Source organism: Equus przewalskii, chromosome 29 (genome assembly GCF_037783145.1).
Source record: "Equus przewalskii isolate Varuska chromosome 29, EquPr2, whole genome shotgun sequence".
NCBI lineage: Eukaryota > Metazoa > Chordata > Mammalia > Perissodactyla > Equidae > Equus > Equus przewalskii.
This window is the reverse complement of record NC_091859.1, coordinates 39,224,683-39,247,859: the sequence shown is the minus strand read 5'-3', so window position 1 is coordinate 39,247,859 and position 23,177 is coordinate 39,224,683. Positions and strand designations below refer to the sequence as shown.

General features: G+C 54.1%; 2 protein-coding genes across 3 annotated transcripts; both read left to right on the top strand.

Moving 5' to 3' along the window:
- The first annotated feature begins 47 nt into the window (after window positions 1–47).
- Window positions 48–5,267, top strand: LOC103542204 (cytochrome P450 2D14-like). Of its 2 annotated transcripts, XM_070599654.1 has the most exons (9): window positions 823–1,154; window positions 1,855–2,026; window positions 2,690–2,842; window positions 2,934–3,094; window positions 3,444–3,620; window positions 3,795–3,936; window positions 4,165–4,352; window positions 4,776–4,917; window positions 5,015–5,267. In XM_070599654.1, exons 1-9 carry the CDS (start codon window positions 966–968, stop codon window positions 5,191–5,193), a joined length of 1,503 nt encoding a protein of 500 aa, XP_070455755.1. In that variant the 5' UTR covers window positions 823–965; the 3' UTR covers window positions 5,194–5,267. The 2 variants fall into 2 exon arrangements, with proteins under 2 accessions (XP_070455756.1, XP_070455755.1); XM_070599655.1 differs by lacking the exon at window positions 4,165–4,352 and having other exon boundaries at window positions 48–1,154.
- A 12,636-nt stretch (window positions 5,268–17,903) lies between these two features.
- LOC103542203 (cytochrome P450 2D14-like) lies at window positions 17,904–22,418 on the top strand. Its single transcript, XM_070599650.1, has 9 exons — window positions 17,904–18,253; window positions 18,950–19,121; window positions 19,818–19,970; window positions 20,062–20,222; window positions 20,559–20,735; window positions 20,914–21,055; window positions 21,283–21,470; window positions 21,927–22,068; window positions 22,166–22,418. Exons 1-9 carry the CDS (start codon window positions 18,065–18,067, stop codon window positions 22,342–22,344), a joined length of 1,503 nt encoding a protein of 500 aa, XP_070455751.1. The 5' UTR covers window positions 17,904–18,064; the 3' UTR covers window positions 22,345–22,418.
- Window positions 22,419–23,177: the final 759 nt, after the last annotated feature.

The following is a 23,177-nucleotide window of genomic DNA, read 5'->3' as shown; positions in this document are numbered from 1 at the left end:
GTGAGTAGGGAGCTCTGAAAACAACCCTGCTGCCTCCCCACCCCCAGATTCAATCATGGGATGGCCACGGCCAGGTGAAGCTGAGGAAGCAGAGCCAGGCGCCAACCAGCTGAGGGTCCTCAGCATCCCTGCTGCCGCCTTGAGGTGGGGAGAGGTGGGGGTCGGGTCCAGGCCACCAATGAGAACAGGTGCTCTGTGCTGGGTCTGGGTCTGTGTGTGTGTGTAAGTGGTGCATGTATTAATGTGTGTGTGTATGTGGTTTTGTGGGTGTGTAAATGTGTGTGTGTGTGCCTGTGCTGTGTGTCACTTTGTGAGCATGTTGGTAGTGTCTGAATGTGTGAGTAGTTTGTGTGTAATCTGCGTCTGAGGGTATTGAGTGTAGTAGAGTGAAGTGAGGGACACCGAGAACCTCATCTCCCCCATTCCCCATTGTCCACCTGATCATGTGACCTCCCCACAGCCAGGGACCTGGGAGGTGAAGGTCACTCAGGAGGAGGCAGGTGAGATATGGGGAGGTGAGGATGTGTTCCGGGGATGAGGCTGTGACCCCATTAGGGAGGGTGAGCATAATGTGACAGGTGGGTGGCAGGATCAAGTCCAAAGACCCCTGGTTCTTCCTGGGACCCTGCATAACGCTGGGAGTCAGGCTGGGGGTGGGACATATCGTCTCTCCCCACCACTACCTGGCATAAGCACCTGGAGAGGGCAGAAAGGACAGGACATCCGCGGCTGCTCATGCACCTGAGCTTCCCTAGCCCCTCCCTGCACCCTCTGGCAGCACAGTCATCCCGACAGCTTGGCTCACAGCAGAGGACAAAGGCCAGTCTCAGCTCCCCTTATAAAGGGGCCCAGGCTCATCAAACCCTCAGGGTTGGTGAGAGAGCCCTGCCAGGTCTGGTCCTGGTGCCTGGTGTGGTGAAGAGCGCCAGTGTGTCCAGAGGAGCGCAGTGTGCACTGAGGCAGCCATGGGGCTGCTGACCTGGGAGACACTGGGGCCTGTGGCTGTGGCCGTGACCATCTTCCTGCTCCTGGTGGACCTGATGCACCGGCGCCAACGCTGGGCCCCCCGCTACCCCCCAGGCCCCATGCCCCTGCCTGGGCTGGGCAACCTGCTGCAGGTGGACTTCCAGGACCCGCTTCGCAGCTTTACTTGGGTGAGGAACGTGGTGTTTGGCAGCAGAGATGCTGGGGACCCCACGTAGCAGCAGACCGTGGGTGGTGGTGAAGCCACAGGCTGGACAAGGAGCTGGTGGAAAGGAGGAGGCAGGTGTGAGAGGCCTCCTAGGGGAGGGCAGCTGGGCAGGGCCTGGGGGACAGTTTGAATTTTCCCATCAAAGGTCAGAGAGGGCAAAGGCCTGGAGGGGGTGGGACTTGGCAGAGGGTTCGGGATGCAGTGGGACAGAGCTTCAGTTCTGTGAGCCTGAGTCCCTTCTCATGACATCTGGGGGAAAGGTCTTGAGATTGGGGGAGAGGGTCTGGTCATGAGCCCCATTGAAATCAGGAAACCGAAGTTGAGAGGGGACAGTGACCAGGTTCAAATCTTTTGCTGCTGTGAGACCTTGGGCCTCACTGCTCACCTCTCCGAGCTTCATTTTCTTCACCTGTAAAATGGGAATGCTAACTTGGCCTGCTGACAATGTGGGTGACCTCTGCTAAGTCATAGCTGGGTGGTCTGATCCAAGCTGAGGTCCTCATCCCTACAGAATGTTACCTCCAGAGTCACGAGGCCAGATTAAGTTCCTCCAAGCCCTTGCTGCTGGCTGCCCACGGGTTCCCCAAGGCTTCTGCCAGGAGACTGGGGCGGGCGCCAGGCAGGAGCGGGACTTCTCCAACGCCCTTGACCCTGGCCTGCAGCTGCGGCGCCGCTTCGGGGACGTGTTCAGCCTGCAGCTGGCCTGGACGCCGGTGGTCGTGCTCAACGGGCTGGCGGCCATGCGCGAGGCGCTGGTGCACCGCGGCGAGGACACCTCCGACCGCCCACGTTTCCCGGTCTACGAGCACCTGGGCTTCCGGCCGCACGCGAAAGGCAAGCGGAGGAGGGGCGGACCCCGGCCCAGCGGGGACTGGGCCCGCAGTGACTAGAGACCTGGCAGGGCCAATTGGAGGCAGGGTGGGAGACCCGCGGTGCAGGCAAGAGTCAGGGAATTTGTAGGGACGGCAGCTGGAGGAGGGAGCCCGTGCTAAGGGAAGGGAGGCGGGTGTGGGCGGGGCGGAGGGCGTGGTCTCACAGGGAGTGGGCGGGCCCCGGGCTATGGGGAGCTTGCAGGGGATGTTCCAGTGGCGGGAATAAGGAGAATGGAGTCAGTGTGGGCGGACCAGGGCCTTCCCTTGACTGGAAGGGGGTCACGGGGGGCAGAGGCAAGAGTGGGGCCAAGACGTACCCCCGGTGGGGAGAACGGGCGTGCAATAGGGACAGGCGGATGGTGGGACCCGTCCCCAACCAGAAGTAGGTGTAAATGGGCGGGACTTGGTGATCTGGGGGTGGATGTGGATATTGTGGTTGGAACAGGAGCCGGGAGTAGGGGTGCGACCTTCTATACAGGGGATGCGACTACGAGAGCAGGGCAAGTGGCGGACCGGGATCTGTCCTATTGGGGGGCGGAGGACAGACGAGCCAGGGAGAAAGGTGTGCTCGCAGAGGAGGGGCGAGGTCACAGCCGAGCCACGCCCACGTCTGCCCCGCCCACAGGGGTGATCTTTGCCCGCTATGGGCGCGAATGGCAGGAGCAGCGACGCTTCTCCGTGTCCACCCTGCGCAACTTCGGCATGGGCAAGAAGTCCCTGGAGCAGTGGGTGACCCAGGAGGCCTCGTGCCTCTGTGCCGCCTTCGCCGACGAGGCTGGTGAGTGCTGGGCTGAGGGCCAGGAAACAGGGATGGAGGCTGGAGAAGGGGAGATGGAGGCGACCCCCTGACCTGCACCGTCCCCTCCCAGGAAGGCCCTTTAGCCCCAACGCCCTCCTGAATAAAGCGGTGACCAACGTGATCGCCTCCCTGACCTTCGGGCGCCGCTTCGAGTACAACGACCCGCGCTTCCTCAAGATATTGGACCTGACAGAGGACATACTGAAGGAGGACTCCGGCTTCGTGTCCCAGGTGCGGGGTGAAGACGGCCAAGGAGCCCCACAGGCGAGCTCCGTGGAGGGGCCTCAGCCCTGCAATGGGCCTCCGCGGAGCAGAATTTGTACAGAGGGGGGTTGGGTCAGCGGCAGAGGAGGGAGATAAGGAACCTCTACCTCCTTCAGTGGAAGCCTCTGGAACCCCTGAGATGTAGATTTTAGGTTTATCCTCTTGAGTCCTAGGCAGGAGAGAGGGTGGATGTACGAAGTTAAGGAGAAATCAGGTCAATGGTGGTGACACCCTGGGAGCGGCTGGGACTTGACTGTTGGAGGTGAACAACTGAGCAGGGGGAGGACCCACCACCCAACATCTATGGCCCGCACAGGTGCTGAACGCGATCCCCATGTTCCTGCACATCCCAGGGCTGGTCGCCAAGGTCTTTCCTGGGCAGAGAGCCTTCATGGCCCAGCTGGATGAGCTGGTTGCTGAGCACAGGGTGAACCGGGACCCAACCCAGCCCCCTCGAGACCTGACTGACGCCTTCCAGGACGAGGTGCAGAAGGTGAGCCACCAGGGACACAGGTGGTGGGTTGAGGGGCCCATGAGGTGAGCCCAGGTAAGATGGGGCCTAATTATCACCTAGTAATCAGGCAGTCTGGTTGATGGGTGCAGAGTGGGAGGCCACTGAGGGGCTTCCTCGCCCTTTCCCTGAGCCCACCCTCTCTGCATGGCCCAGGCCAAGGGGAACCCTGAGAGCAGCTTCAATGATGACAACCTGCGCCTGGTGGTGGCCGACCTGTTCTCTGCTGGGATGGTGACCACCTCGACCACGCTGGCCTGGGCCCTCCTGCTCATGATCCTGCACCCGGATGTGCAGCGTGAGCCCAGCCTGGGGGCCTGGTGGGATGGGACAGACAGGAGAGGGACAGGCTGGGGACCCTGAGCTTGGTTTGGCCACCAGGAGCTCTGAGCAGAGGCTGGGCCCTGGCTCACAGGTCAGAGTGACCTTCTCCTCCATGTGGGTGCAGCCCCTGCACAGGAGTCAGGAGGAGGGTGGGGCCTAGTCCCCTGTGTTGTGACCACTGTGGGGACGCTTGTCTGTGCAGGCCGTGTCCAACAGGAGATCGATGAGGTGATAGGGCAGGCGCAGCGACCAGAGATGGGGGACCAGGCCCGCATGCCCTTCACCATGGCCGTGGTCCATGAAGTTCAGCGCTTTGGGGACATCTCCCCACTGGGCTTGCCCCACATGACATCTCGCGACATTGAAGTACAGGGCTTCCTCATCCCCAAGGTAGGCCTGCCCCCCTCCTCAGCCTAGCTCAGCACCACGTGCCCCCTGGGAGCCCCAGCATGGCCATTAGGTGAACCCAGTCCCCCTAATCCTCACCTGCACAGGCACTAGCTGTCCAGCCTGGGTGGGTGTGGGGATGAGGCAGAGGCCCCGTCCATTCAGAGCCCCAGCCAGCAGGGTGGGGATAAAGACAACTAAAATCTCCCGCAGTGTGTTGGAGGCGCTGTGCATGCAGGGACAGGTGGCAGTGAGGGCTCCCAAGGGAGGCAGGTCACTTGGTTCTGCCTTGGGGACAGCAAGGGTGCCAGGAAGCTTCTTGAGCTGAGATTGATTTGAAAGAGTCCAGGAGAGTGGAAGCAGAGGCTGTGGCCCATGAGTGTTTGTGTGGTCCAGACCCCACTCATGCCAGGCATCTCCTGCCAGGGGACCACGCTCATCACCAACCTGTCATCGGTGCTGAAGGACGAGACCATCTGGAAGAAGCCCTTCCGCTTCCACCCCGAGCACTTCCTGGACGCCCAGGGCCACTTCGTCAAGCAGGAGGCCTTCATGCCCTTCTCAGCAGGTGCCTGTGGGGAGCCCGGCTCGCTGCCCCTCCTGGGGAGTCTTGGAGGCGTGGAGCCCAGGCCCCCAGGCTCGCTGACCCCCATCCCCACCCACAGGCCGCCGCTCGTGCCTCGGGGAGCCCCTGGCCCGCATGGAGCTCTTCCTCTTCTTCACCTGCCTCCTGCAGCGCTTCAGCTTCTCGGTGCCCGCTGGGCAGCCCCGCCCCAGCGACCACGGTGTCTTTTGCTCCGTAGTGACCCCGTCCCCCTACCAGCTCTGTGCTGAGCCCCGCTAGAGGGGTGACACCAAGGCCCCAACCCTCTACTTGTGGAGGCCCTGATGTCCAATAAACCATTCTGATGGCTCCAACCTGGCTTGAGTCCCACCTGAGCCCCCTGAGCAGCCTCAGGCAGTGATGTGGTCTCAGCAGCCTCCCCAGGGCAGCTGCTTCCCCCGCCTGATCCACCCTTACCTGGCATTTGACCCCATTTGACAGACAGATATACTGAGGCTCAGAAGCTGACAGCTTACCCCCTAGTCACCCATGCAGACCCAACAGTGGCTGCCCTGGTTGGTGACTAAGTCCATGTAGGCCTTGACTCCTGGGTGTCAGGGGGCGGGAGGAGTGTGAATGGGGTTCTGATGGAATCAGCCCAATCCCGGGCTGGGTGGGCGCCCTCAGGTTCAGGGATTCATTGCAAGGACTCATGGGAGTCAGAACAGCTGTTATGCTCACAGTCATGGTCTTTCCAGAGAAAGGATCCAGGCAGAATTAGCAGTGGTCAAAGGCACATAGGTGGAGTTCAGGAAGAGTGGACACAAGCTTCCAGCTGTCTCTCTGAGGATTCGTGCAGACAGTGCTCAGTTCTCCCAGCAGTGATGTGTGACACAAGCAGAGAGTTTGCTCACCAGGGAGGCTCCCCCGAGTCTGGGTGTCCAGGGATTTTGTTGGAAGTCAGTCACTTAGACTGGGAGAGCCGCATGGCTGACCTCAGTTACTCAGTCTCCAGCCCCCTCAAAGTCAATCAGTGTGGCCCACAGCCCCGCCATCAATCACATTGTTGACATCAACTGTGTGGTGTCACCCAGGGCCACAGGTATAGAGACACTTGTCAGGCAGGTCATCCTAAGAGCGAAGGGGCTGTTTCTCAGGAGCTTGTCAAGGGCCAGGCATTTTTCTCAAATGTGCAGGGATTAAAATCCCAAACCTACTGAGTAAACTTTTCACTGCACAGGCCCCCACCCTGGTTTTTGGCTCCTACAGGAAAATGGTTGTATTTGTTTGAGTCTCTGCATTGTGTGTGTTTAGGAAAGAAATGCACATAGCATATAATTTACCATCTTAATCATGTTTGAGTGTACAATTCAATGCTATTAAGTACTGATATTGTTGTGTAAACGTCACCACCATCCGTCTCCAGAACTCTTCATCCTACAAAACTGAAACTCCGTCTCCATTAGACAATAACTCCCCACGTCCTTTCCCCATAGCCCCTGGCAACCACCATTCTACTTTCTGTCTCTGTGAATTTGTCTATGCTAGGGAGCTCATACGCAAGGAATCATAGAGTATTTGCGTGATAAGTGACTGACTTCTTTCACTTAGCGTGTGATGTCCTCAAGCTTCAGCCATGTTGTACCATGTGTCAGAATTTCCTTCCCTTTTTAGGCTAAATAATATTCCATTGTACATATAGACCCCATTTGCTTATCCCTTCCTCCGTGGATGGACACTGGGTTGCTTCCACCTTTCAGCTACTGTGAATAACGCTGCTGTTCACATGGGGTACAACTATCTCTTTGAGACTTTGCTTTCAGTTTGTGGATATATAACCCAGGGACTTTTTCCCACAGCAGCTGTGCCATTTTACACTCCCACCAGCAGTACACAAGGGTTCCGAATCTCCACATCCTCATCAACACTTGCTTTTTCTGTTTTGATGATAGTAGCCAGTCTAATGGGTGTGAGGTGTTATCTCATTGTGGTTTTGGTTTGCATTTCCAGAAAGATGGGGGATGTTGAGCTTTTTTCATGTGCTTATTGTCCATTTGTATACCTTCTTTGTAGAAATGTCTATTCAAGCCCATTTTACAATCGGATTGTGTGTTTTGTTGTTATTGTTGCTCTTGAGTTTTAGGAGTTCTCTATATATTTCAAATATTAATCTCTTATCAAATACAGTCGTGCAGCACCTAATGACATTTCAGTCAACAAAGATGCTATATATGACGGTGAGCCCATAAGATAAGTACCATATAACCTAGGTGTGCAGTAGGCTATACCATCTAGGTTTGTGTAAGTGTACTCTATGATGTTTACAAAATGACAAAATTGCCTAAAAACACATTTCTCAGAACCTATCCCCGTCATTAAGTGACACGTGGCTGTATATGTTTTGCAAAAATTTTCTCCCATTATGTAGGTTGGTTTTTTACTCTGTTGATAGTATATTTTTTTTTAAGATTTTATTTCTTTTCCTTTTTCTCCCCAAAGCCCCCCGGTACATAGTCGTGTATTCTTCGTTGTGGGTCCTTCTAGTTGTGGCATGTGGGACGCCGCCTCAGCGTGGTTTGATGAGCAGTGCCATGTCCGCGCCCAGGATTCGAACCAATGAAACACTGGGCCACCTGCAGCGGAGCGCGTGAACTTAACCACTCGGCCACGGGGCCAGTCCCGATGGTATATTTTGATACGCAAAATTGTTAAATTTTCATGAACTCCAATTTGTCTATTTTCTTTGGTTACCTGTGCCTTTGGTGTCATATCCAGAAATCACTGCCAAACCCAACATTAAGAATCTTTTCTCCGATGTTTTCCTCCAACAATTTTCTAGTTTTAGCTCTTACTTTGAGGCCATTGATCCATTTTGAGTTCATTTTTGTAGATGGTGCTGGGTGAAGGTCCGACTTCATTCTTTCACGTTAAGATATGCAGATTTCCCAGCACCATTTGCTGAAAAGACTGTCCTTTCCCCATTCAATGGTGTTGGCACCCGTGTTGAAATCATTGGCCCATAGATGAGGGTCTGTCTCCGGGCCTTCTGTTCTCTTCCGTTGGTCTATGTCTCTGTCTTTATGCCACTGCCACAGTGTGTTGATTACTGTAGCTTTGTAGTGAGTTTGAAATGAGGAAGTATGAGTTTTACTCCTTCTCAACATTGTTTTGGCCATTTGGAGTCCCTTGAGACTCCATATGAATTTTAGGATTGATTTTTCTAATTCTCCAAAAAAGTCATTGGGGTTTTGATGGGGATCACGTTAAATCTGTAGACGGTTCTGAGTGGTGTTGACGTCTTGACGATATCAAGTCCTCCAATCCGTGAACATAGAGGTCTTTCCACTTCCTTGTGTCTTTCCTTTCTTTCAGCAATGTTTTGTAGTTTTCATGGTACAAGTCTTTCACCTTTTTGATTAATTCCTAGATATTTTATTCTTTTTGATCCTATTGTAAATCAAGTTGTCTTCTTAATCTTAATTTCGGATTGTTCTTGTTAGTGTATAGAAATACAGCTAATTTTGGTGCATTGATTTTATATCGTGCTACTTTACTGAGTGTATTTGCAAGTTCCAACGTGATTTTTTTTGTGGCATCTTTAGGTTTTTCTATATACAAGATCATATCATCAGCAAACAGAGATAATGTTACTTCTTCCTTTTCAGTTTGGATGCCTTTTCTTTCTTTTTCTTTCCTAATTGCTCTGGCTAGAACCGCCAGTACTCCGATGAGTGGAATTGGCAAACATGGGCATCCTGTCTTTGTTCCTGATGTTAAAGGGAAAGCTTTCAGTTTTTCACCATTGAGTGTCACGCTTGCTGTGGGTTTTTCATATATGGCTTTTGTTCTGTTGATGCAGTTTCATTCTATTCCTAGTTTGCTGAGTGTTTTTAACATGCAAGAATGCTGAACTTTGTCGAATGCTTTTTCTGCATCAGTTGAGGTGATCATGTAGTTTTTGTTGTTCATTCTGTTATGTTGGCGTACAATGTGGATCAATTTTCATATATTGAATCCTTCTTGAATTCCGTTAATAAACTCCACCTGGTCATAACTCTTTCCCACTTGTATAATCATTTTAATATGCTGCTCGACTTGGTTTGACAGTATTTTCTTGAGGACTTTTGCCTCAATGTTCATGAGGGATATTGGTCTGCAGTTTTCTTTTCTTGTAGTGTCTTTGTCTGACTTTGATATCAGGGTGATGCTGGCCTCATGGAGTGAGTTAGGAAGTGTTCCCTCCTCTCCCATTTTGTGGAAATGTTTGAGTAGGATTGGTGTTAATTCTTCTTTAAATGTTTGGTAGAACTCAACAGTGAGGTCATCAGGTCCAGGGCATTTCTTTGTTGAGAAATTTTGATTACTCATTCAACCTCCTTATTAATTACAAGTCTATTCAGATTTTCTGCTTCTTTATGATTCAGTCTTGGTAACGTTTGTGTCTCTAGGAATTTGTCCGTTTCATCAATAGGTTATTCAGTTTGTTGGCATACAGTTGTTCACAATTATAATACTTTTTACTTCTGTAGAATCAGTAGTAATGGGCCCACTTTCATTTCTGATGTTAGCGATTTGAGTCTTCTCTCTTTTTTTCTTAGTCCACCTAGTTAAAGGCTTGTCAGCTTTGTTGATCTTTTTGGAGAACCAACTTTTGGTTTGATGGATGTTCTCCACTATTGATGTAGTCTCCATTTCATTTATCTCTGCTCTGGATTATTGCCTTTGTTTTTTAGCTTTGGGTTTTGTTTGCTCTTCTTTTTCTAGATCTTTAAGGTGTAGAGTTACGTAATTGATTTGAGATCTGTTTTAATGTAGCCACTTACAGTTACAGACTCCCCTCTGAAGATCACTTTTGCGGGGTTCCATAATTTTTAGTATATTGTGCTGTCATTTTCATTCATCTCAAGGTGTTTTGTACTTTCTCTTGTGATTTCTTCTTTGACTGATTGGTTTTTTTAGGTGTATTGTTTAATTTTCACGTATTTGTGAACTTTCCAGTTTTCAATCTGTTAATGACTTCTAGGTTGTGGTGGATGAATATTCTGATCATTCTCAAGTCAATCCAGCATGCCTTGCATGCAGAGGCGCACATCAGCCGCTTCATCTGGAAAGTTCCACATGGCATTTAAAGGAGGGGAGGAATAACCCCCTCTGAAGATAAAGGCAAGTTTTCAGTAGTCTCCTGATTTTGCCCTGCCCCCACTTGACTACATTCTTGGTGCTCAGAAGTCATAGAGATGCATACGTCTCAGCATGATTTGTCCCTTTCGGAGCATCCCTGACACAATCCCATCAGATGAAAAACGAGCTTGGTGCAGTGTCAGCATCTAGCCCCAGCCTCTCCTTTACTTCCGTTTTAGCTAATTATGTGTAGAAATAACCACTGGATTGTATATAGGCCTGCTTCTTGGGTTGGGTTTTTTTTTTTTTTTTTTTTCATTTCCTTACATATCAGTCACCAACCCTTTGGAGGTTAGCTCTATCAGTTCCCAATTCCGTAGGTGACTTCTACCTCTAGTAACCAATCAGGTTGCAGCTGCTGTGTCACCCCACGAGTGATGCAGAAATCCTTCAGGAATGAAGGTTCATCATCCACCACCCTCAATTCTTCCTTTTCCCAAACTATGACTTTACCTTGTTCCAATGAGTCAGGGTTATTCTAATGAACGCCACTATTGAAGCCAGCTGAGTCTGGGGCCTGAAGACCATCTTAGAGTCAATGATTTGCTGGTGGACTCACAAACTTCTTTATTAATGCTGTTATTTGCATGGTTATTGTCAGTGTTTGGGATGCTAGAACGAAATACCATAGACTGATTGGGTTATAAACAGCAAACATTTATTCCTCACAGTTCTGGAGTCTGGGAAGTCCAAAATGAAGGCTCTGGAAGACTGGATGTCTGGTGAGGGCCCACTTTCTGTTTCTAGACCGTCACTTTTCCACTGTGTCCTCACCTGGTGAAAAGGAAAAGGCTTCTCTTTTATAAGGGCATCAATCTCATTCATGAGGACTCCAACCTCATGACTTAATGAGCTCCCAAAAGCCTCTCTAAAAAATGCTATCACCCTGGGGATTAGGTTTCAAAACGTGAATTTAGGGGAGACACAGAGATTCTGTCTATAGCAGCTGTGGTTTATGACAATGAAAGGATACAGATTAAAATCAGCAAAGGTAAAAGACACCCAGGACAGACAGACAGAGACACATGAGAGCCCAGCACAGGTTTCCATTTCTCCTCTTCCAGGGGAGTCATATGTACAATGTTTAAATCCCCCAGCAACCATGAGTGACACATGCATAGAATCTTGCCAGTCAGGGAAGTGCAGCAGAACCTTGACATTCAGGGAATTTATTGAGGTTGGTGTTGCAGGCATGGAGCACCTGTGTGCCTGACAGGAGTGACTAAGTCTCCAGCCCCTCCAGAGTCCAGACAGGTACAGGGAGATGCAAGGTCCCCACTACATGTCACATTTAAAGTATGAATGATCTGGCAAGGCCTGAGGTTCCAGGAAAACAAAGACATCGTTATCCAGCAGAATATTCCCAGAGCTAAAGGTCATCTCCCAGGGGCTGGTCAGGGGCTAGTCATTATTTTATAAGGTGCAGGATTTGAACCCTCCAAACTTTCTCACTTTACCCTTTATTGCAAAGGACTTACTTGGCTGGGATGCCCACATCCCAGGCCTGACTCCACCCACCCCACCGCGGGCCAGCAGCTCAGCGAGCACCATGAGCCTGCTGCCCACTTCATCTACAGCATCTCAATAGGTTGGGATCTCAGGGATGGCTGGGAAGCCATGTGCCAGGTTAACACCCAGGCTCAGTTCTCAGGTGCCAGAGCCCTGCCTGGGAAGCCTGATGGCAGTCCGGGAGTGAGCACTTCCCTGAACCTTCAGTCGCCACAGGATAGAACCCCCTTTCCCAGCCACTCAGGAATGCTCATGTCCTGCCACCTCCCCAGGAGGAGTTGCTCACAGCCAGCCTAGAGGTGGAGGAGGACACTGATCTGAGATCCAACCCAGGACACTATCCTCTGAGTGGCCAGATTAGACTGGGCTCTCAGGAGGCTTGGCCAGGGACAGGGAATGAGCCCTGTGCGCCCCAGGCATGTCCCAGAGACAGGGGTCAACCTGGGACCTATTTGACAGTGGGATGCCCACAGGAGATGGAGGCCACCTAGAAACCTTAGAGGAGGACACCTGGCTCTCCTCCTTGCTCTGTCCTCACGCTCTGTGATGCTGGGCCTTCCCTTCCTGCCCTGGGCTTCTGTTTCCCCTTCAGCAAATGAGATGGTATATCATCTGGCTGTTGGAGTCTGTCTTTCTGCTCTGACTCTGTGGCTGTGACCTTGTCAGCTTGGATCCTGCGCTGCGAGGGCGGGTCCGCACGGAGTCAGGGGGGCGGCCAGGCCCGGGCTGCAAGCTGCGAGTGGCTTCCGCTCTTCCTCTCTGTCCCCAGGGCGGAGCGGGAATGAGGGGTTTCCCCAGGGCGTTCCAGGCCGCTGGGGGAGGGGCAAGGCGAGCAAAATGCCCCCAACTTTCCCAGCGCCCGGGCTGGGCAGCAGCTCCCTGCCTGATTCTAGGGTGCTAGCCCATGATTTGCCCCGCATCGCGTTGGGGACCCAGGGTTAAGTCTTGATGCTTGGGGGACCAGGGCCGGGAGCTTCCTGCTCTGCCATCGTGCTGACGTCACCTCTGGACTCTAAGTCTCGGGTCGCAGTGCCCAGAGGACCCTTCCCTGCTGGGTGAACCACTGTGACATGCGTGGTCCCTGGCAGCGCTCACTCCTCCACCCCAGCAGCTTCACCAGAGCACAAGCCTAGCCAGGGTGGGCTGAGAGTGTTTCTCAAATAAGAAATCTCAGTAACTCAGAATTTGAGAGGTTTTAGTATTTTATAAAATTATTTTATTGAGGTCATAGTAGCTTATAACGTTGTGCACATTTTAGGTGTATGTTATTATATATCAGTTTCTCTATAGACTGCATCATGCTCACCGCCAGTAGTCTAGTTTTTATCTGTCACCATACATACATATGTGCCCCTTTACTCCTTTCGCCCCCTCTTCCCTCTGATAACCACCAATCTGTTCTCTTTATCTCTGTTTATCTTCCATATATGAGTGAAATCATATGGTGTTTGTCTTTCTCTATCTGACTTATCTTGCTTAGCATAATTCCCTTAAAGTCCATCTATGTTGTCGCAAATGGCACCATTTTGTGGGTTTTTTTTATGGCTGAGGAGTATTCCATTGTATATATATACCACATCTTCTTTATCCATCCGTCCATCCATTGATGGACACTTGGGTTGCTTACACATCTTGGCTATTATGAATAATGCTGCGATGAACATAGGGGTGCATGTATCTTTTTGAATTACTGATTTCATGTTCTTTGGATAAATACCCAGTAGTGGAATAGCTGGATCATACGGTATTTCTATTTTTAATTTTTTGAGAAATCTCCATACTGTTTTCCATAGTGGCTACACCAATTTGCATTCCCACCAGCAGTGTATGAGGGATTCTGACAGGTGTAAGGTGATAGCTCATTGTAGTTTCGATTTGTATTTCCCTAATGATTAGTTGAACATTGTTTCCTGTACCTGTTGGCCATCTGTATATCTCCTTTGGAAAAATGTCTGTTCATACCCTCTGCTCATGTTTTGATCGGGTTGTTCATTTTTTTGTTGTTAAGCTGTATGAGTTCTTTATGTATTTTGGAACTTAACTCGTTGTCGGATATATGATTTACTAGCATTTTCTCCCAGTTAGTTGGTTGTCTTTTCGTTTTGCTGATGGTCTCCTTTCCCATGCAGAAGCTTTTTAGTCTGATGCAGTCCCATTTGTTTATTTTTTCTTTTGTTTCCCTTGCCTGAGTAGACACAGTATTCAAAAAGATACTACGGAAACCCATGTCAAAGACCCTACTGCTTATGTGTTCTTCTAGGAATTTTGTGGTTTCAGGTCTTACATTCAAGTCTTTAACCCATTCTGAGTTAGTTTTTGTGTATGGGGTAAGATAATGGTCTACTTTCATTCTTTTGCACAGAGCTGTCCAGTCAACTCCACTTATTGAAGAGACTTTCTTGTCTCCACTGTATGTTCTTGGCTTCTTTGTGGAAGATTAGCTCTCCATAGATGTGTCGTTTTATTTCTGGGCTCTCAGTTCTGTTCCATTGACCTGTGTGTCTGTTTTTCCGCCAGTACCATGCTGTTTTGATTACTACAGCTTTGTAGTATATTTTGAATTCACAGGGTGTGATGCCTCCAACTTTGTTCTTTTTCCTCAGGACTGTTTTGGATATTTGGGGTCTTTTGTTGTTCCACATACATTTTAGGATTCGTTGTTCTATTTCAGTGAAGAATGTTATTTGGCTTCTGGTTGGGATTACATTGAACCTGTAGATTGCTTTAGGTACAATGGGCTTTTTAACTATGTGTGTTCTTCCAGCCCGTGGGCATGGAAGAGCTTTCCATTTCTTCGTGTCTTTGATTTCTTTCAGTAATGTCTTCTAGTCTTCCGCGTCTAGTTCTTTCAGCTCCTGCTTAAACTTATTCCTAGATGTTTTATTCTTTCTGTTGTGATCGTCAATGGGATTGTATTCTTGATTTCTCTTTCTGCTAGTTCATTATTAGTGTAGAGAAATGCCAGTGCTTTTTGTATGTTGATTTTGTACCCTGCAACTTTGCTGTATTCATCGAGTATTTCCTATAGTTCTGGTGAATTCTTTATGGTTTCTATGTATAGAATCGTGTCATCCGCAAATAGCAACAGTTTTACTCCTTCCCTTCCAATCTGGATCCCTTTTATTTCTTTTTCCTGCCTAATTGCTCTGGCTCAAACTCCCAGGACTGTGGTGAATAGGAGCGGGGAGACCAGGCAGCCTTGTCTTGTTCCTGTTCTCAGAGGAACAGCTCTCAGCTTGTCACTGCTGAGTATGATGTTGTCCCTGGATTTGTCATATAGGCCCTTTATTATGTTGAGGTTGAGATGGCCCCAAAGGCTGCTCTGTGACTTTGACCTCCTGACGTGACCCCTGAGACTCAGTCTCCTCCATGCCTTTGGGACCATAAAGCCACCTGCCTTCCAGGGCTGTGGGGAGGACACTGAGAGTGAGCAGCAGTGCCTGGCATGCGAGTGCCTCATTAATGTGAGCTGCAATTGCATAATGATTGCAAAAGCCGTTGGCCTCACGGTTGTACTGTGTACTCATTGTACTCATGAGGTTTCCTCAAGGCCACCCTGTCCTGCACAACAGGCCCCTAGTATGACGGGGCCATGCCTGAATTACAGGCATGTCTGTCCCTGCCCTTCATATCCATATTAGAGTGACTGCTCGGGAGGGCGTGACACATCCAAAACAAGGGTGGATAAAGACAGTTTATTGAGGGCCACTGTGTGACCAGCACTCAGACCATCCTGCCCCCCTAACACCACCTGATTCTCTGACAGTCCTGGGTAGAGAGGTGCTGCCCACAGGACTGGACACTCAACTAAGATGAATCAGAGGCCACAGCCTGTATCCGGGAAGTCCCCAGAATGCCCGTGGTTCTTGCCTTCTGGTCTGTGGAGTGGCCTCAAAGCTGGTCTCCCCGCCTCCTGGAGCCCCAGGGACCCCAGCTCCCCACAGTCCAGTCCTCAGCCAGACTTGCGAAGTGCCTCCCTCCCGCTGCCCCTCACCCCCTGCACAGGACTCTGCTGTGGCCCTGTTGTCCCACTGCCAGGTCAACTTCAACTGTGGTGCCAAGTCAGCCAAAGTCCTCCAGGTAGGCTTCCCAGAGAGTCCTGCTGCAGCCTGGGGCAGTGTCCCCACGACCCTCAGAGCAGTCCCCGCACTGCTGGCCTGGTCTGTCAGCTCTCTGCCTTCCTGCTCCTCCTCTTGGCATGAGCACCTTGGAGCAGGGGCCCACCATCGTCTTCCCACCAGGCTGCGAGTGCCCCGCCAGCACCCAGCACGTGGGACGTCCAGCGGGGCTGGAACACAGTCCAAGGCCTGAGCAAGGAACGATGCAGGGAAGGCCGGGTAAACTGAGGAAGGCCCACAGGGCCCCAGCAGGCTACACCCTCTGGCCCTGGGCCATGCAGGAGAGTGGGGCTGCGGGCATTCAGAAGGGGAGGAGCAGCTTTCATGGCCAAGCAGGCACTGCAAACTTTGAAAACCAACAGCAAGAGGCCCTGGCCCCGGGGAGCCATCTCTGGGTGGCCATTTCTGAGTGGGGGATGTCCAGAGGCTCCCTGGGAAGAAGCAGGTCCTCTTACTGTTGGGGAGTGAGGGAGGGAGGGAGCTCATAGGGGTGGAGGATCGGGAGTACCTCCTGCAGCCCTGCTTCATCTGGGGGAGAGAATTCTCCAGGTGGTTCCAGGATGAAAGCTCACCTCACATACCCCTGGGATGGGGAAGGGGGCCTGACCCCTCCCAGGAAATGCCCCTTCCCCACCCTCTGGGCTCCTGCCCCTTCCCATTTGTGTGGGTTTTGGCCTCAGAGAGTTCCCATCAGCTTCACTGATTTAAAAACTCAGCCTCAAATCCGACCTCTTTTCTTGTTGAAGAAAGAGGGTGATGAGGCCGGTGGGCAGCAGCCCTGCCCTGGCATCGTGCGGTCACCTCCCTGCTTGGAGGGTCGAGAGGCTGAGCAAGAGGGAGGGCCTGGGAGCCACAGTTCCATCCAGTAGGGGCCCCCACCCATGGGCGAGGGGTTTGCATCTTTTCTTGAGGCACTGCAGAGTCAGAGTGGGAAGGGATGGGAAGGGAAGAGAGAGGACGTGGCCCGGGGAGAGGGAGGCGGCTGGCTAAGGGGAGGCCCAAGAATCCTTTCCATGTGGTCCTCAGCAGACCTGTGAGGGTGTAAAGACATTACATTGTCCTCACTTGCTTCCACCCCCTTGTCTTCCAGAAAGAGTTTGACCAGCTGATGTTCAAGGACAAAAGATAGCGAGGAGGAGGAAGTAGGCCCACTCTTCTGGGGACAGTCATATCCCATGCTAAGCCACCCTAGAACCCTGAGCTTCCTGGCAGCTCACTCAACAAGGGCAAGTGCACACCCCACATTTCTCTGAGTCAGGAAAGTGGACACAGGCAGGAGGAGATTCAGCACCTGGGTGGCCTCAGGAGCTGGGAGGTCCAAGGACCAGTCTGTAACCAACTTAGGAAGGGTCTCCTGGCCTCTGAACTGGCTGATTGGGTGACTAGGGAGCTCTGAAACCAACCCTGCTGCCCCCCCCACCCCCAGATTCAAAGGCGTAACGGCTGTGACCAGGTGGAAACCGAGGAAGCTGAGCCAGCAGCCAGCTGCATGCCGGTCCTCGGCATTGCTGCCAGAGCCCACAGGTGGGCAGGGGAGGGGGTCGGGGGAATCAGCTCCAGGCAACCACTGAGAACAGGTGCCCTGATGCTGGGTCTCCGTGTGTGTGTGTGTATAAGTGGTGCAAGTATTAATGTGTGTGTATGTGGGTTTGTGGGTGTGTAAATGTGTGTGTGCCTGTGCTGTGTGTCACTTTGTCAGCATGTGTGGAGTGTCTGACCTGTGAGTGTTTTGTGAGTGTGTGGTCTGTGTCTGTGTGTATTGAGTGTACTGGTGTGAAGTGAGGGACACCGAGAACTTCATTCCCCCCCAAACCCCCCGTTGTCCCTCTGATCCTGTGACCTCCCCACAGCCAGGGCCAGTACAGACCTAGGGGGTGTAGGTCACTCGGGAGGAGGCAGGTGAGATATGGAGAGGTGAGGATGTGTTCTGGGGACGAGACTGTGACCCCATTAGGGAGGGTGAGCATAATGTGACAGGTGGGTGGCAGGATCAAGTCCAAAGACCCCTGGTTCTTCCTTGGAGCCTGTACAATGCTGGGAGTCAGGCTCAGGGTTGGGACATCTCTGTTCTCTCCACCCACAGCCCAGATAAGCACGTGCGGAGGGCAGCAGGGTCAGGACTTCTGTGCCACCCCTGTTCCTGACCTTCCCCGGCCCCTCCCTGCACCCCCTGGCAGAACAGTCTTCCCAACCTGTTGACTCAGTGCAGAGAGCAAAGACCAGTCTCAGCTTGCTTTATTAGGGGACCTGGCTGGGCAAACCCTCACGGTTTGTGACACAGCCCTGTTTGGCCTGCCCGAGGTGCCTGCTGTGGCGAGGGGTGCCCGTGTATCCGGAGGAGCCCAGTGTGCACCGAGGCAACCATGGGACTGCTGGCCGGGGAGACACTGGGGCTCCTGGCTGTGGCCGTGGCCATCTTCCTGCTCCTGGTGGACCTGATGCACCGGCGCCAACGCTGGGCCCCACGCTACCCCCCAGGCCCCATGCCCCTGCCTGGGCTGGGCAACCTGCTGCAGGTGGACTTCCAGGATCCACGCTGCAGCTTTACTCGGGTGAGGAAAGTGGGGGTGGCAGCAGAGGCCCTGGGGACCCCACGTAGCATCAGACAGCGGGTGGTGGTGAAGCCACAGGCTGGACAAGGAGCTGGTGGAAAGGAGGAGGCAGGTGTGAGAGGCCTCCTGGGGGAGGGTAGCTGGGCAGGGCCTGGGGGACAGTTTGAATTTCCAATCAAAGGTAGAGAGGGCAAAGACGTGGAGGGGTGGGCCTTGGCAGTGAGTTTGGGATGCAGTGGGACAGAGCTTAAGTTATCTGAGCCTGAGTCCCTTCTCATGACATCTGGGGGAAAGGTCTTGAGATTGGGGGAGAGGAGTCTGGTCATGAGCCCCATTGAAATCGGGAAATTGAAGTTGAGAGGGGACAGTGACCTCGTTTAAATCCTTTCTGCTGTGAGACCTTGGGCCTCACTGCTCACCTCTCTGAACCTCGGTTTCTTTACCTGTAAAATGGGATGCTAACTTGGCCTACTGACAATTTCGGTGACCTCTGCAAAGTCATAGCTGGGTGGTCTGATCCAACGTGAGGTCCTCAACCATACAGGTTGTGACCTCTAGCATCAAGAGGCCAGATAGAGTCCCTGCACTCACTAACAGCTGATGGCCCAAGGGTCCCCCAAGGCTAGGGCCCAGAGACTGGGTCCAGCAGCCTGGCAGGGACCAGGATTGTCCAATGCCCTTGACCCTGGCCTGCAGCTGCGGGACCGCTTCGGGGACGTGTTCAGCCTGCAGCTGGCCTGGACTCCCGCGGTCGTGATTAATGGGCTGGCGGCCATGCGCGAGGCGCTGGTGCACCGCAGCGAAGACACCTCGGACCGTCCGCCTGTGCCCATCTTCGAGCACCTGGGCTTTGGGCCGCGCTCGGAAGGTAAGCTAAGAAGGAGGGGATCGCGGGCCGGCGGGCACTAGGCTCGCCGTGATCTGAGACCCAGCGGGGCCAAATGGAGACAGAGTAGCGGACGTGTGGTGCAACGAAGGGACAGAGAATTTGAAGTGGCGGCAGGTGGAAGAAGGAGCCTGTGCCAAGACTGGGGACGTGGGTGCGGGAGGGGCGGAGGGCGGGGCCTCACAGAGAGGTGGGAGGTTCACTAGCCACTGGGAGCTGATAGGGTATGGCCGGGTTGCGGGGAACGAGGAGGACAGAGTCAGTGTGGGCGAGGCAGGGGGCGGGCCGGGACCTTTCTGGAACCATAAGGGGGTCACGGTGGGCAGAGCCAAGCTAGGGGTCAAAACCTGGCCCCAGTGGGGAGAGCTGGCGAGCAGCGTTGGCAGACAGAGGGTGGGACCTGTCCCCAGCCAGAAGAGGGTGTAAAGTGGGCGGGACTTGGTGGCCTGGCTGGGAGGAATGGAGATTAATGTGGGCGAAGCAAGGGGCGCGGTGTATGCGCAGGGTAGGGGGCGAGGCCTGTACCGAATGGGGCGGAGCTGTGTGAACAAGGGCGGGAAGCGGATCTTACTCCCGGCGTAGACCAAAGGGCAGGCCGAGCCCGCGAGCAAGATGTACGCCAAGAGGCGGGGTCAGGGCACACTCGAGCCACACCCACGTCCTCCCACCCGTCCCCAGGGCTGGTCATGGCGCGCTATGGGCAGACGTGGCGGGAGCAGCGGCGCTTCTCCGTGTCCACCCTGCGCAACTTCGGCCTGGGCAAGAAGTCCCTGGAGCAGTGGGTGACCCAGGAGGCCTCATACCTCTGTGCCGCCTTCGATGACCAGGCCGGTGAGTGCTGGGCTGAGAGCCAGGAGACAGGGATGGAGGCTGGGGAAGAGGAGATGGAGGCGACCCCCTGACCTGCACCGTCCCCTCCCAGGACGGCCCTTCAGCCCTGACGCCCTCCTGAATAAAGCGGTGAGCAACGTGATCGCCTCCCTGACCTTCGGGCGCCGCTTCGACTACAACGACCCGCGCTTCCTTAGGTTATTGGACCTTACAGAGGACTTACTGAAAGAGGAGACCGGCTTCGCGCCAGAGGTGCGAGGCTACAGGAGGCCAAGGAGCCCTGCAGGCGAGCTCCGTGGAGTCCTCCGCCCTGCAATGGGCCTCCGCGGAGGAGAATTTGTACGGAGGGGTGTTGGGTCAGCGGGCCCAGGAGGGAGCTAAGGAACCTCTACCTCCTTCAGTGGAACCCATGAGATGTAGATTTTAGGTTTATCCTTCTGGGGCCCAGGCCAGGTGAGTGTCTAAGACCACACTTAGGGAGGAACCAGGTCAACAGTGGGGACACCCTGGAGGCAGCTGGGACCTGACGGGTGGGGGTGAACACTTGAGCACAGGGAACTGTGGGTCTCACATCTGTGGCCCGCACAGGTGTTGAACGCCATCCCCATGTTCCTGCACATCCCGGGGCTGCCTGCCAAGGTCTTTCCAGGGCATAAGGCCTTCATGGCCCTGCTGGATGAGCTGATCGCTGAGCACAGGAAGACCCGGGACCTGGCACAGCCTCCCCGAGACCTCACTGATGCCTTCCTGGATGAGGTGGAGAAGGTGAGGTACCAGGGACAGGGACATGGATGGTGGGTTTAGAGCCCATGACACAAGCCCAAGCAAGGTGAGGCCTGTGTATCCCCCAGTGATCAGGCACCAGGGCTGATGGGTGCAGATGGGAGGCTATGTGGGGACTTCCTCCCTCTGCCCCTGGGCCCACCCTCTCTGCATGGCCCAGGCCATGGGGAACCCTGAGAGCAGCTTCAATGATGAGAATCTGCGCCTGGTGTTGGCCGACCTGTTTCCTGCGGGCATGGTGACCACCTCCACCACGCTGGCCTGGGGCCTCCTGCTCATGATCCTGCACCCGGATGTGCAGCGTGAGCCCAGCCTGGGGGCCCAGTGGGATGGGACAGAGAGGAGAGGGACAAGCCAGGGGCCCTGAGCTTGGTTTCACCACTGGGAGCTCTGAGCAGAGCTGGGCCCTGGCTCAGAGATCAGAGTGACCTTCTCCTCCATGTGGGCACAGCCCCTGCACAGGAATCAGGAGGAGGGTGGGGTGCAGCCCCCTGGGTTCTGACGACTGTGGGGACGCTTGTCTGTGCAGGCCGTGTCCAACAGGAGATCGATGAGGTGATAGGGCAGGCGCGGCGACCAGAGATGGGGGACCAGGCCCGCATGCCCTTCACCATGGCCGTGGTCCACGAGGTTCAGCGCTTTGCGGACATCATCCCACTGGGTGCGCCCCACATGACGTCCCGTGACATTGAAGTGCAGGGCTTCCTCATTCCCAAGGTAGGCCTGCGGCCCTCCTCAGCCCAGCTCAGCCCCACCTGCCCCCTGGGAGCCCCAGCATGGCCAATAGGTGAACCCAGTCCCCCTAATCCTCACCTGCACAGGCACCAGCTGTCCAGCCTGGGCGAGTGTGGGGATGAAGCAGAGGCAGCACTGGCCCCATCCATTCAGAGCCCCAGTCAGGGGAGGTGGGGGGGGGGCAAACTAAAATGTGCCAAAATGTGTTGGAGAAGCCATGCATGGAGGGACAGGTGGCAGTGAGGGCACCTATGGAAGGCAGGTCACTTGGCCCTGCCATTGGGAGAAAGAGGGTGCCTGGAAGCTCCTTGGGCTGAGACTGACTTGAAAGAGTCCAGGTGTATGCCAGGCAGAGAGTGTGGCCCATGCATGTTTAGTGGCAGTGGTCAGGGAGTCCTCCAGCCTAGACAACCACCCATGCCCGGCATCTCCTGCCAGGGGACCACGCTCATCACCAACCTGTCATCGGTGCTGAAGGACGAGACCGTCTGGAAGAAGCCCTTCCGCTTCCACCCCGAGCACTTCCTGGACGCCCAGGGCCGCTTCGTCAAGCAGGAGGCCTTCATGCCCTTCTCAGCAGGTGCCTGTGGGGAGCCCGGCTCGCTGCCCCTCCTGGGGAGTCTTGGAGGCGTGGAGCCCAGGCCCCCAGGCTCGCTGACCCCCATCCCCACCCACAGGCCGCCGCTCGTGCCTCGGGGAGCCCCTGGCCCGCATGGAGCTCTTCCTCTTCTTCACCTGCCTCCTGCAGCGCTTCAGCTTCTCGGTGCCCGCTGGGCAGCCCCGCCCCAGCGACCATGGTGTCTTTGGCTCCATGGTAACCCCGGCCCCCTACCAGCTCTGTGCTGTGCCCCGCTAGAGGGGGGCGGCAAGCACCCAGCCCACTCCTCATGGAGGCCCTGATGTACAATAAAGTATGATGCTCCAACCTGGCTTGAGTCCCACCTGGGCCCCCTGAGCAGCCCCTGACAGTGATGCAGCCTCAGCAGCCTCCCCATGGCCAGTTCCTACCCCTCCTTGATCCAGCCTCACCTGGCATTTGACCCCATTTGAGAGAAGGGTATACTGAGGCTTCGAAGGTGACAGCTTACCCCCTAATGACCCATGGAGACCCAACACTGGCTGCTCAAATTAGTGACAAATATACACATAGATCCTGGCTCTTGCCGAAAAAGGCTGGAATCAGCTTCTCAGAGACATCAGTGAGGACCTAGGGGGGATGGGGAAGGCCTCACTCAGCATGGATGCCCACATTTCTGGCCCAACTCCACCCACTTGACCACGTGCCAGCAGCTCAGCCAGCACCGTCAAGTCTGCTACCCCCCTTCATCTATGACACCCCAATAGGTAGGGAACTCAGGGATAGAAGGAAGGGATGTGCTGGTCAGCACCCAGGCTCAGTTCTCAGGTGCCAGTGTCCTCCCTGGGAAGCCTGGTGGCAGTCCAGGAGTTAGCACCTCCCTGAGCCTCTCGGTCACCCCAAGATAGGATGGTCCCCCTTTCCCAGTCCCTCAGGGATGCTCGTGTCCAGGTCCCTGCTCAGTAGGAGTTGCCTCCCGGACAGGCCATAGCTGGAGGAGGACACTTGTCTAGGCTCTGACCCAGGGCAGCCTCCTCTGAGTGGCCGGGCCAGGGGCTGGGAATGAGCCCATGGATGAGCTCTTCACCGATGACCTTGTTAGCCTGGAGCCC

Excerpts from the sequence above, each read along its gene's own strand:
- LOC103542204 (XM_070599654.1), top strand. The coding sequence starts at position 966 with ATGGGGCTGCTGACCTGGGAGACACTGGGGCCTGTGGCTGTGGCCGTG. Across the intron at positions 3,621-3,794 it reads TCCAGGACGAGGTGCAGAAG|GCCAAGGGGAACCCTGAGAG; the intron begins GTGAGCCACCAG and ends TGCATGGCCCAG. Across the intron at positions 3,937-4,164 it reads CCTGCACCCGGATGTGCAGC|GCCGTGTCCAACAGGAGATC; the intron begins GTGAGCCCAGCC and ends TTGTCTGTGCAG.
- LOC103542203 (XM_070599650.1), top strand. The coding sequence starts at position 18,065 with ATGGGACTGCTGGCCGGGGAGACACTGGGGCTCCTGGCTGTGGCCGTG. Across the intron at positions 19,122-19,817 it reads CTTTGGGCCGCGCTCGGAAG|GGCTGGTCATGGCGCGCTAT; the intron begins GTAAGCTAAGAA and ends ACCCGTCCCCAG. Across the intron at positions 21,056-21,282 it reads CCTGCACCCGGATGTGCAGC|GCCGTGTCCAACAGGAGATC; the intron begins GTGAGCCCAGCC and ends TTGTCTGTGCAG.